Below are 13329 nucleotides of genomic sequence, written 5' to 3'. Positions count from 1 at the left end.
GGTTGTTTGCTGTCTTTTGGATTTGACCTTTATTTTTAAGGTCTTCTGACATCTGGGGCAAGAAAAGACTGAGGATATGACGTCGGTCATGCGCATTTGTACCCTGACGTCCTGATGTCAGTCAAATGCGCCTTGACCGACGTCAGCCTTATACTTTGATATTCGGGCCGACCGAGGACAGCGGACTACCCAAGTGTAAGGACTGCAGCAATGTGGATCTTCGAACATCTACATTTATGGTAGGTACAAAACTGTACTTTTCGTAACTCGTAGCATCTTTTGGATTTGATAGGAAGTTTGGAATATGATGAGAATTTGATTTATAGCCATGGATATTGAGAGTCTATTTTCAGTTATACCACAAAATATAGGTTTAGAATTGTTCAGGGAATGTATAACTAGTGATAAGAATTTACTAAATAACACAACTAACTTGCTTGTTGACTTAATGGAAGGGCTAACTTTTTTTTTTTTTGATGGTGATTTGTTTTGGCAGATTTCTGGTGTGGCAATGGGTGCCAAATGTGCACCAATATTTGCCAACTTGGTGTTAGCCGAATGGGAGAAGAAATGTGTGTTGGGTTCCCATTTTATTGAACATATGGTGGCATACTATAGGTTCTTTGATATCCTGATTTTATGAAAAGGTGATAAAAAAATTGGTAACTGAGGTTATCACCTATTGGAATAATTCCACCACATTCACCTACAAAATGCATTGGCATCAGACTGAATATGTAGACGTTTGTTTATACAAGGATTTGGTCGATTCTTGATGTTCATCGTGCATACAGCTGCAGTAATCACAGATGGGTTCTCTGCCGTCAGGCGGGTCCTCGGTCGGCCGAATTCCAAAGTCTAGGTCCGGCGTCAGTTGTTGTCGCTTTCTCTCCTGACGTCAGTGAGGCCGGAGTATATAAGACACAGCCAACGCCATGTTCTCCAGTCTTTTTTGCCGCGCGGTGCCCGAAGCAGAAGCAGTTCGCAAGTGCCGGTCGGCCAGCTCCTGAATTACGAAAAATTGGAAACTGAAGTCTTCATTAAAGCTAAGTACCCCGTTGGGGAAACTTTTCTTGCCTCAGACCGATGTCAGAAAAAGTTAATAATTGTATTTCTTGTGGGAAGCAAATACCGCATAAGGATTTCCATTCCCTCTGCATACCTTGTTTAGGCCCAGACCACGACGTCTCGGGCTGTCGCTTTGCGCTACTTTCAATAAACGACTATTAAGCCGGGCGGAGTTCGCCCAACACTATTTTGGTAAAGCCTTTGATTATAAAATGTCGTCGGAAACTCCGACTACCATTTTGTCCAAAAAACGAAAGGACAAGGACCGACACGCGAGGTCCGTGGTCCCCACCGACACCACGCCAAAACAGGCTACACGTGGTCCGGTTCTCAGCGAGACGCCTTTGCAGTCCCTGACTACCGACGACACTCCTTTGGCGGTGTCCTCTGTACCCGAGACCGCAGGTACCTCGGCCCTTTCCCAGACTACAACCACCGAAGACATTGCTAATGTTGAGCCTCCTAATGTGGACAGATCCACTTCCACCCATGGTGTATTTAGACCCTCATCTTCTTTTTCTATTAAGGCCTTTACTAAATACAAAGCAGCCAGGCATCCCAAGAGGCCTGTTGCACAGGGCCCATCTCCAGGCCCCATGCCTAAAAAAACAGATGCTTAAAATGGCTGAGGATTTAATTACTCTTATCGGGGGTTCTCAACCCCCTCTAGACAAGAGACCCAGAGTGGAGGAAGATTCTCCCTCTTCTGATCAGGGCTCCATTTTATCAGAACATTCTGATGTAGAGGAACACTCTTACTCCCCTTTTGAGGATTCGGATGCAGAGCAGTCCATTCCTTCTGTATCTCCTCCTGAGGATTTTTCCTTTGGGGAAACCTTGCACACTTTAAGGGAACACTTCCATTGGGAAGGCCAAGACTTTTCCGATTCCAAGAAAAGACTTGGGGAATTTCTTTTGTTACCTCAACACAGACCTCTGGCGATACCTCCTGTTTTGGACTTACTTGATGATGTTTATTCGGAGGCTTGCCTTAACCCGGATTCCCTGCCTCCTGCACCAGTCAAACCTGATAGGTACTACAGAGTTCCTAACTCTCACCATTTTCTCTACAAAAGCCATAATGCTGACCCTGAAACCATTTCTCAAGGCCCCAAGGGATTGAAGGCCTCTACTGCCAAGAACCCACTTCCTGCCGAAAGAGAGTCAAGATCCTTAGAAAGGTGGGGAAAAAAGGTATATACCTCGGCCACCCTAGCCATGAGGGCCTTAAATTGTCAGTTTCGTATGCTTAAATATCAACAGTTCCTGTTATCACAATTAAGGAATAAAATGTCTCAACCTGAACAACCAGATTTGAAGGAGTTGCAGGATATGATGCATAGTGCAGAGCAAGTGGGTAAACACACCTTACAATGTGGCTATGATGCCCTAGAGGCCTCAAGTAGAGCGGCTGCTACAGGATCAGTCATTCAGACATGCCTGGCTTAGGGAACAAAACTTGCCTGATCATGTGAAAGCTAAACTTCTAGATGCCCCTTTACAAAAGGATGTGCTGTTTGGTACTAATGCTGAGGAGATATTACGGAAAATGGAAGAAAAAGCCAAATCTATGCAAACTGTCAAAGCTTTTTTTACAGGTCCAACCACCACGTTTTAGCAGAAATTGGCCTTCAAAAAACTGGTCCTTTCCAGCCACTGACAAGCCCCAAAGAGGTAGATACAGATGCACAAGGGGCAGAGGGCAATCACAAGGATCATATAGAGGCCGACAATGGCAAACTCCAGCACCAAGAGGTGGCGAAGACAGTGCACAACAATACAGGAAACAAACCCAATGACTCCCTCATTTCCATGCCAAGCAGGTCTCAGCTGGCAGCACCTTTGGGAGGAAAGCTAGCATTATTTGCAAGAAATTGGCATATTGTCACAACAGACAAATGGATCCTGGACATTATAAACAGAGGCTACAAATTTCAATTCCACACTCTTCCAAAAATGAGAGGCATGCCAAACCTGCCACACAATCAAAGGGCAGAGGCACAACTACAAATTTCAAAGCTCATAAGCATGAGAGCTATTCAAGAGGTACCTGCTCACGAACAAGGTCAAGGTTTTTATTCAAGACTTTTTCTGGTACCAAGGAAAGGAACCGACTGGAGACCCATTTTGGACTTATCCATCCTAAACACATTCTTACTTGTACCAAAATTCAAGATGCTCACATTACAGCAGCTTCTTCCCATGCTGGGCAAGGAGTTTTGGCTGGTAACATTGGACCTCAAGGAGGCATACCTGCATGTCCCAATCAGACAAAGCTGCAGAAGATACCTCAGATTTCTTGCAGGTTCAATCCACTATCAATTCTCTGCATTGCCCTTTGGCTTATCTACTGCGCCCAGAGTATTCACAAAGTGCCTGGCATCAGTGATTGCCTACTGCAGACTTCAAGGGATACAAATTTACCCTTATTTGGACGACTGCATGATCCAGGCAGACAGCAAGCACATACTTCTGGAACATCTGGCTTATGTAACACGGTTACTGCATTCTCTGGGATACACAATCAACAAAGAGAAATCCAGGCTAACACCATCTCAGAAAATAACTTTCCTGGGTGCCAACTTGGACACAAACACCCAGATGGCCTATCTAATGCCAGAAAAACAGGGGCAACTAACTCAGTACTTCAAAATACTAGCAAAATGTACCAGGCTTACTGCAAGGAAAATCCTGCAGGCTCTGGGCTTCATGGCATCTTGCATTCTTTTAATCCCATGTGCAAAGCTGCATATGAGGAAACTTCAATGGTACCTAAGAAACCTATGGTCTCAACACAGTCACAATTTGGAAACAATACTACCAATAATTCCATGTTTGCAAAAGGAATTTCTATGGTGGGCCCAAGCATGTCAAGCAAACACAGGTCTCCCATTCTGCAAGCCTCAAGCAAATCAAGTCATAACCACAGACGCCTCAGATTATGCCTGGGGGGCGCACATGACAGGCAGGTGCATTCAGGGCAAATGGTCCCAAAAGGAAAAGCACCTTCACATCAATCAAAAAGAAATGCTAGCAGTGATGAATGCAATTACAGCATTCAAGGACCTCCTGCATCCAGGACAATTACTGATAAGAACAGACAACACCACAGTAATGTGGTACATAAACAAACAAGGAGGAACACATTCATACCCCTTGTGCAGACTAGCCATGACTCTTTGGAACTTGGCTCTGGAATGGCAAATCGAACTTCAAGCACAGTACTTGCCAGGATTGGAAAACACGCTGGCAGACACTCTAAGCAGAAATATGACAGATCCACACGAATGGAAGTTGCATCCTCAGGTGTTTACAGAGATAATCCAAGCGTGGGGGAGGCCAGACATAGATCTTTTTGCCTCCCACAGGAATCATCAATTCTAAAAGTTTTGTTCGAGGACCTTTCATCCAAAGGCCTGGAGAGTGGACGCCCTTTCATTCAGTTGGACAGCATGGACAGTTTACGATTCCACCTCTGCCTCTTCTGCCCAAGGTGCTTTTGAAAGCAAGAGCAGACAGACCGAAGATGATACTGATTGCTCCAGATTGGCCAAGGCAACACTGGTACCCGCTCCTGAGGAGCCTAACACATACTCCTCCCTGGTCCCTGCCTCTAATGCCTCTTCTGCTGACTAAGCACAGCTACAAAACTCTTCACAGCCAGCTGAAAACACTCAATCTCGCTGCATGGAAAATTCCTTAACACCACAACAGACCCTACTCTCCAAGGAGGTACAGGATGTCATTTTGGAGGCCAGAAGGCCATCTACTAGAAAAGCTTACTCCGGAAAATGGAAGCGGTTTTGCTCTTGGAATGAGAAAAAAGGCCAGGACCCTAGAAAACTGAACTTTCCTCAGGTATTACAGTATCTAGCTGAGCTGCTGAACAGTGGACTTTCATTTTCTTCCATAAAAATCCATGCCTCAGCCATTTCTGCAGAATTCAACACGGATCCTCCTTTATTTTCTCACCCACTCTTACGACAGTTCCTCAGAGGGGCTAAGAATATAAGACCACCAAGGAAACAACCAATACCAGCCTGGGATCTTAATTACATACTAGAAAAATTAACATTGCCTCCTTTTGAACCAGCTGCCTCAACAGATTTGCAATATTTGTCCTGGAAAACAGCCTTCCTTCTGGCTATCACTTCAGCTCGTAGGGCTTCGGAACTACAGGCCCTCATGGCAGTGCAGCCCTTTCTTATCTTCCATCAGGACAGGGTTTCCCTTCGTACCAACCCGTCATTTATGCCTAAAGTGGATTTGACCTTTATTTTTAGGGTCTTCTGACCGAGGACCCGCCTGACGGCAGAGAACCCATCTGTGATTACTGCAGCTGTATGCACGATGAACATCAGGAATCGACCAAATCCTTGTATAAACAAACGTCTACGTATTCAGTCTGATGCCAATGCATTTTGTAGGTGAATGTGGTGGAATTATTCCAATAGGTGATAACCTCAGTTACCAATTTTTTTATCACCTTTTCATAAAATCAGGAAATCAAGCCATACACCTACCTACCTTTTACCCCAATCCTCAAAACAAAGGGGAAAGGCTGCTACACTCTTTAGACATCCATAGGCAGCTACGTTATTATTTGGACAGAACAAAGTCCTTCAGGAAATCAGAACAACTCTTTGTGTCCTATGCTGTAGGCGTTCAAGGGAAGCCAGTTACCAAGCAGACTATTTCAAAGTGGATAGGTCACTGCATACGGTTTTGTTATTCCTATCATGGGAAATCTGTTCCTACAGGCATCAGACCACATTCCACCAGGGCCACAGCTACCTCTACAGCCTTCCTCAGAGGAGTTCCTACCAAAGATATTTTGGAGGCAGCCACTTGGAGTTCTGTACATACCTTCACAAAACACTACCACCTGCCTTTATATTCCAAAACTAGAGCAGGCTTTGCCACTGCTGTGTTGCAGGGCATTCTGACTCAACCCAGTTCCTCCTAGTACCTACCACCCTGTGAGTAGCTTTGGGACTCTACCCATCTGTGATTACTGCAGCTGTATGCACGATGAACATAGTACAGTTTTGTACCTACCATAAATGTAGATGTTCGGGTGCTAATACAGCTTCAGTACAGGTTTCCCTCCCTCCTTCCCCACTTGGTAAAGGCATGGGGCCTAACACCCTCTTCATACAACCTGACTGGGTTATCCTTCTATGGTTTATTTGCTTGCAACTACTGATTTTGGATTATATTGCATTGCATGTGTGTATATATATATATATATATATATATATATATATATATATATATATATATATATATATATATATATATAAACATAATTTATGTATTGCCGGGGCAAGAAAGACTGAAGAACATGGCGTCGGCTGTGTCTTCCGGCCTCACTGACGTCAGGAGAGAAAGCGACAACAACCGACGCCGGACCTAGACTTTGGAATTCGGCCGACCGAGGACCCGCCTGACGGCAGAGAACCCATCTGTGATTACTGCAGCTGTATTAGCACTCGAACATCTACATTTATGGTAGGTACAAAACTGTACTTTTTGGGTGTACTATTTATAAGAAGAAGACTTATTCCAGGTCCTCCTTACACTTTGAAAATATTCATCCTATATTTCAAAAAAGGGGGATAGAGAGAGGGACAAATTGTCCAGGATTATTACTGATGACTCTATATTTATGTGGGAGATAGTTACCCTTTAAATTTTTTAAATAAAATTACAAATGAGATTGTAGAGGCCAGGAAGACCATATTTCAGCCCATTATGATGAAAAGACCTGGGAATGTGAACCGAGTTTCTTTGAAAACCAATTTTGCAGGAACTAATGAGAAAACTGATGAGACTGTTATTCCTTACAGCCAGGATGCACCGACCTTGGCAGTCTTTTTTTTAAACACCTTTATCGAGTTATCACTTGTAACACAGGCGAACTTGCATCTATATAAAAGCAATCAAACCGTATTAACACCTTTACATTTACAAGCATTATACATCACGTATATTGTTATATATCATATAGTCTAAGCGGCTTCATATAAACTATTAAGTGACTGCCTCCTCTTAAACCTCATTCCTCCTCCAAACCATTTTTCTGCATGAAATGTTACAAGAATTTCCATTCTTTTTAAACAAGAAACATCTTTATTAAGTTATCACATGACATAGGCAATCATACATTTATCTAAATGAAGACAAACCATGCCGACATATTTTTAGTTGCAGACATTATGCATTTCTTATAATCTATCCAGTCATTGTCAGTCAAAGATTATCTAACTCATTCAAATCCTATCTTCTTTTAAACCTAATTCCTCCTCTTCCTCCAAAACGTTATTCTGCATGCATTGTTTCCCCCAACTCATATTTTTTATGTAATTTGCTCCTATCCTTTTCTAAAGATCCCATTTCCAGTTTTACCTTTATTATATTCACTACTACTAGTACAGTTGATTTAGACTTCCATTTTCTAGCATTTGCTTTTTTTCGCACCCACCACAATTAGATTCAGCAAGGCCTTGCTATCCCTAGGCAATTTTGATTCTCTATCATAGCTAAAACAAATCATTTCCTTAGTTATACCAATTTACTAACCCAGTATTTCTGATAGAGTAGTGTGCAAGGAATTTTTGAAGTCTGCCAATTCATTACACGCCCAAAAAAATATGCTTCCAGTTACCTCTCTCTTCCCTATCACACCTCCAACATTTGCTGTCTACCTGAGGAAAAATTCTTTGTGGAGTCTGCTTAGGATATAGAGGTTTATGTAAACACTTCCAAGTTGTTGTTGTGTCTTTCAGCTTTTCCCGGTTAGGGGTCACCACAGCAGAACTCCAGTCTGCTAATGATTGGCAGTAGATTTTTACGTGCTGAGTTGCCGGTTGAAGGTACGCCCATTCACGCATGTCTCCACACACAAGACTCTCTAGCTGAGAATCGAACAGGACGTCTAACTGAGGTAACAACGCTACTGCAGCACCACCACCGCAGTATGTAAACACTTCCAAGTAATGATCTAAAATCTTCTATACTTTGCATATTTGGGAGTCATACATATATACCATCATTGTTTATCTGTGAATTACTTACCCAATCTCTCTTCACAATCCTTTCTAACCTCCTCTGATTCTTATAGTTATCATGCAGTATTTTGTATGCTTTATTAATTATCCTTTTTTTAAGAGCAGGTTCTATTCTAGATTCTACTAAAAATTCTAACAGTGCTAGTCTTTCACTTAGGATCCCCATATTTCTTTCTCTTTGCCTACACTCTCTGATATTAATCCTCGATAGGGAAGACCTTCTCTAACCTGCAGTACAAATAAATTCTTGGCTGCCTCCCATTCTGTTATCTTTCCCTCTCTTATTATTTTCTCCCAATACCTTGGCTCCTTTAATTCAGTCTTATTCTGTCCACTGTAAACAGTGATATTGACAGCCTACAACCCTTCGACTGACCCAAACAAATTTGACTGTTTGAAAAGTAGGCTCTGCATATTGAATTCCTTTGACTTCTTTGAAAGTCTCCAGGCAGTGGTCATATATTACACAAATACACTGCCTACATGGATCTAGCTAAGGCCTTTGATCCCACTGTGATATAGGGAAATATTGCCAGCACTGCTATCTGGAATTTTGTAAATAGTTATGTAATTTGTGAATATCAACATGATTCATATGCTTGTCTTAACATTTGTATGTGTATATTACATTACTGGTACAGAGTTTGTACAGTACTGACATTCAAGGATGTGTCCACAGTGGATCCTACTGGAAAAGAACAGAAATTTATATAAACTATAGACTTTTGCAAATGTATGTTTTAATAGTAGAAACTGGAACATACAGAGTTAACTTGCAAAACTTTTAAGAAAATAAGTTGAAATTAAATTGTTTTTCGATTGTGTTGTAAAAGTTAGTTTCAGTGCAGCAAGGAGACAGGATGTCTAGAAGAACTAGGGTGCTTTCTGCATTGTTTTGCAAGTGTTTTATTGTTTTATGTCTTTTAGCAACTGCAAACATCTGAAGGCTATGTATTTTTCACAAGGAGATGTCAAATGCTACAATGGGGGGGGTTTAGCTTGGGAACCTAAGTCAGGTGACAAAAAGTGATGTCATTCAAGCTAACCCAGCAGTAATATTTGATTTTAATTTAAGAACTCTGTCAGAGAGAGACTGTGAATTTTGTATTTTGTTTTTGACCTAGTAAGAACATCCACTCATCAGCATCTGCACATTGTAACACTTTTAGATATAGTTATGAGTATAGTAAAGACTAGTTTAGATGTTTTCTTTGTTTATATGAGACTGTTCTGCAATGTTGTTTTAAATACTTCCTGTGATTTTGAACTCTGAAGTTACTGTGTTGATTGACTGAGTATCGCCTTGTTGTTTTATTATTAAATGTATTTAAACCTATATTTGTGGCTATTTGTGAGACATATTTAAGCTCTGACAGTACTTGCATATGTATTTGGTGACACTGTACAGGCCACTCCTAAATAGCCTTGCAAGTGTTGGTCAGACTACCATTTGGATTAATAGTAACATAGCACAGCAGGATTGGACACTCTTTGTTAAGGGCCTTAAGTAGTTGATAAAAGTGGTTGGTGGCAGTGGAAACTACCTTATAGTCTGGGCAGAAGGGGGGGCATAGCTAGTTCATAGGTAGGTTAGTTCATAGTTAGGTACTACGCTATCGGCCCAAGGGCCTACGCAAGCCTAGCCAGCAAGGTTCCCTGGCTTACGCCACCCAAGAAAGTTATTTTCCTGTGCCACTGTCGAGTAGAGACACAGAAGTGATCCCCGGGGTGTATTTCCTTTTTTCCTTCCACTCATCAAGATTTTTCTTGAAGAGTGCTAATGAAGAACTTTGCTTGACATAGATGGGTAGCCTTTTCCAGAGTATGAGAAGTCTCTGGGACAGGAATCTATCCCTCCAGCATGTCCTGCGTATTGTGGTGACAAGGTTTAGGTCGCTAGAGCGTTTAGCTCGGAGGGATCGGGATTTCTTTAGGTGTAGCATGTCCAACAGCTCTGGGTTTGACATAGCTTTATATGTTAGGCAGAGATCACTTCGGAGTAGGCAGTATGCTACGGAGTAAAGCTGGAGTTTTTTGAGACAGTCTGTGTAGGGCATTTGTTTGAGGCCTGTAATCCTCTTTGTGAGGTACTTCTGTGGCCTTTCCAGCTGCTGCAAATGTCTTGTAAGGTTCATTCCAAAAGGGGCATTGTACTCTATAATGGGTCTAATGAGTGTCGAGTAGAGGGGAACAATGACCTCTTTTTTTCTTGGATGAGAACCCTTTTATGATGAGGTGTGCCACGTAGAAGGACTTCCTGACTACTGTGGCGATGTGACTATCAAAGTAGAGACTGCTGTCCACCTGGGTCCCAAGGTCTGTCATCACACATTCGGTGTTAAGTAGATTGCTGCCTATGTGGTAGTTCATGGGTACAGAGTTTTTACCAAAGGGGATGACACTGCACTTTTTGGCATTGAGCTTGAGGCCATGGCTCTGATACCAGGCATCTGTCTCAGCGAGGCCCTTCTGTAGGATGTCCACATCATTTGGGGACTTGACTATGGCTGTTAGTTTGTAGTCATCTGCAAACTTTGTTAGCCAGATTCCTTCTGTGTTAGCCTGTACTTCAGAGGAGTAGATACCAAACAGGAGAGGTCCCAGGACAGAATCCTTTGGTACTCCACTTGTCACTGCTTTGAGGTCAGATTTGGAGTCTGCAACTTTTACAGTGTGGGTTCTGTCAGTGAGCCAATTGGCAACCCATCTTGTGATGTAGGGATTTATACCTAGTTTAGTGAGTTGAGCTATAATTCCAGAATGGGGGATGGTGTCGAAAGCCTTGGTGAGGTCAAGATAGGCTGTGTGAACGACCTTACCCTAATCTGCGGCTTTGGTGACTGCCTCAAAGAAGTCAGTCAGGTTCAGGAGGCATGATCTGCCTTTCACAAACCCGAACTGGGTGGGATCCATAGTTTGGTGGTTACCAATGTCTTTGTTTGAGTTCCATGGTGATACGTTCCATGGCCTTGCAGACCAGGCTCATCAGGCTTATAGGTCTAAAATACTAAACTTGTGCCAGCCTTTGCCAGGAGTGCATGTGTGTGTGAGCTACTTGGACAGGGACATGAATGACTGGTTGGACAGGGAGGGTGCTAGAGGTTTTGGCATGGTCACTCAGCTGAGATCTCAACCCTATAGCTGTGCCAGTGGGGAGTCTTATTTGCGGATCTGGAGAAAGAGGGAGAATCCAGCCCCAGACTGACTGTGATCTCTGTGTGCTCTTAAGGGAAATTGCCCTTTACTCTGTGTGTACATGTCACCCCCCCAGTATGTACGTCCCCTAGCTGTTGCCAGTGGTGAGGATTGAGGCTTCTTGATTACCTGGCCAGTGCAGTGGCGTCATACCCACACTCTTGTATTGTAAAGAAACTCACCCAGCTGAATATTAACTCCTCTCTAACTGGCTCATAGACAGAATGTGTACAGTTAGGATTAGTGGCACACTTTCGTTTCAGAGACTTGTCGCCACAGCTATCACAGCTATTGGGTCAGTTTATCTTCATCTTATACTTCACTGATGTCAGGGGTCCTTTGTTGGATAAATGTGCTCTGTCGTTAAATCTCCAACCGATACCATAACTTGCAAAGTCATTACGTCATTAGAGAACTCAGAATATTTACCGATAATGAGCTGTCGTTTGATTATTGTGTCATCTGTTCTTAGGAAATCTTTCTAATTCCAGATAATTAATAAATGTATATTCTTCAGGTTCAAGGAAGTTACTGTTCATTCTACTTTAATCTGGCCTGTAATATAATATTATGGGTCCTTTGGCATGTACCTATCCAAATATATTGCCCATCTTGAAAATAGACAATGTTTCATAATGAAAAATGTATGACATGACCTCCTTAAGTTGTAGATAGCGTCTAAACGCCCTGTCACTTTACCCCTTGATGTTCATTCACCTTTTATCCCTAAGGATTACCTACACACCTCTCCTTCGGATTTCACATACTGACTCTCACTTTACTCCTTGATGTTCATTCACCTTTGACTCACTTTACTCCTTGATGTTCATTCACCTTTTATCCCTAAGGATTACCTACACACCTCTCCTTCGGATTTCACATACTGACTCTGGTCTGTGCTACCACCTACTACCGTTTTTAGGCAGAGGCCAGTTGCTAGACATACCAACATAACTTCACACATCAATACTGAAGCTGTTCTACATTAAAGTGGCTCTCTCAAACACCAGAAGTCTTTATCCTTTGTTGATTTGGTTTAGTCCCACTAGGTTAGTAACCTCTTTTCAGGGGAGACCCAAGGTGGTATTTATACTAACGTGGAATTTAACCAGAGCATTGGGAAACTTCCCCTACTGTTTTCAATAGACGCCCTGGGATATTATATCTCCACCTGAGATACCACCAGCAACTGTGCTACTACTATGGTCACTACATATAAAAGTCTTGACTGCAGTTCTTTCTGGATAACTGTGTTTTCTCTGGTTTTCCTTTCAGGATTGATGACGCTGGATGAGCTGAATCCTATGGATAACTGTGTTTTCTCTGGTTTTCCTTTCAGGATTGATGACACTGGATGAGCTGTATCCTATGGATAATTGTGTTTTCTCTGGTTTTCCTTTCAGGATTGATGACACTGGATGAACTGTATCCTATGGATAACTGTGTTTTCTCTGGTTTTCCTTTCAGGATTGATGACACTGGATGAGCTGTATCCTATGGATAACTGTGTTTTCTCTGGTTTTCCTTTCAGGATTGATGACGCTGGATGAGCTGTATCCTATGGATAACTGTGTTTTCTCTGGTTTTCCTTTCAGGATTGATGACGCTGGATGAGCTGTATCCTAGAGTGCTGAAAGGAAGAGGAAAGTTTGCTCAAGATGTTAGTCAGTAAGTACTGCTGATGGCCTGAGGCTGGCCAACACCAAAACCGGACAACAGTAGTAGGTGCCTCAGGAAACCAAAGCTGTGCGCTGCGGTTTCCCATGACAGGGCACCAGTCCATCAGGTAATGGTAAGAAGATCAAGGTCAACATGGTATAGAAGGTGTAGAAGATGAGGACGGTCCGCCTGAGTGCTGTTGGTTTAAATGGGAATGTCCCGCTTTCTCAGGCATAATACTTTGGCTCTTTTATACACTGCTGTTAAATAAAAGTGTCGATGGGAATGTCCCACTTTCTCAGGCGTAGTACTTTGGCTCTTGTATACAATGCTGTTA

General features: G+C 42.5%; 1 protein-coding gene across 1 annotated transcript in view; it reads left to right on the top strand.

Annotated features, from left to right (window-relative positions):
• The window catches only part of SNF8 (SNF8 subunit of ESCRT-II), a 362588-nt gene that overhangs the window by 159114 nt on the left and 190145 nt on the right, over window positions 1-13329 (top strand). The window contains exon 5 of the mRNA XM_044055396.1: window positions 12929-13001. Within this exon, the coding sequence (XP_043911331.1) occupies window positions 12929-13001 (73 nt within the window). The remainder of the gene's footprint in view (window positions 1-12928; window positions 13002-13329) is intronic.

This window comes from Protopterus annectens, chromosome 13.part0 (assembly GCF_019279795.1).
Source record: "Protopterus annectens isolate FY-2018-M chromosome 13.part0, PAN1.0, whole genome shotgun sequence".
In the NCBI taxonomy this organism is placed as follows: Eukaryota; Metazoa; Chordata; order Ceratodontiformes; family Protopteridae; genus Protopterus; species Protopterus annectens.
Note: the sequence above shows the minus strand (reverse complement) of the source record. Positions and strands in the feature narration are given on the sequence as shown.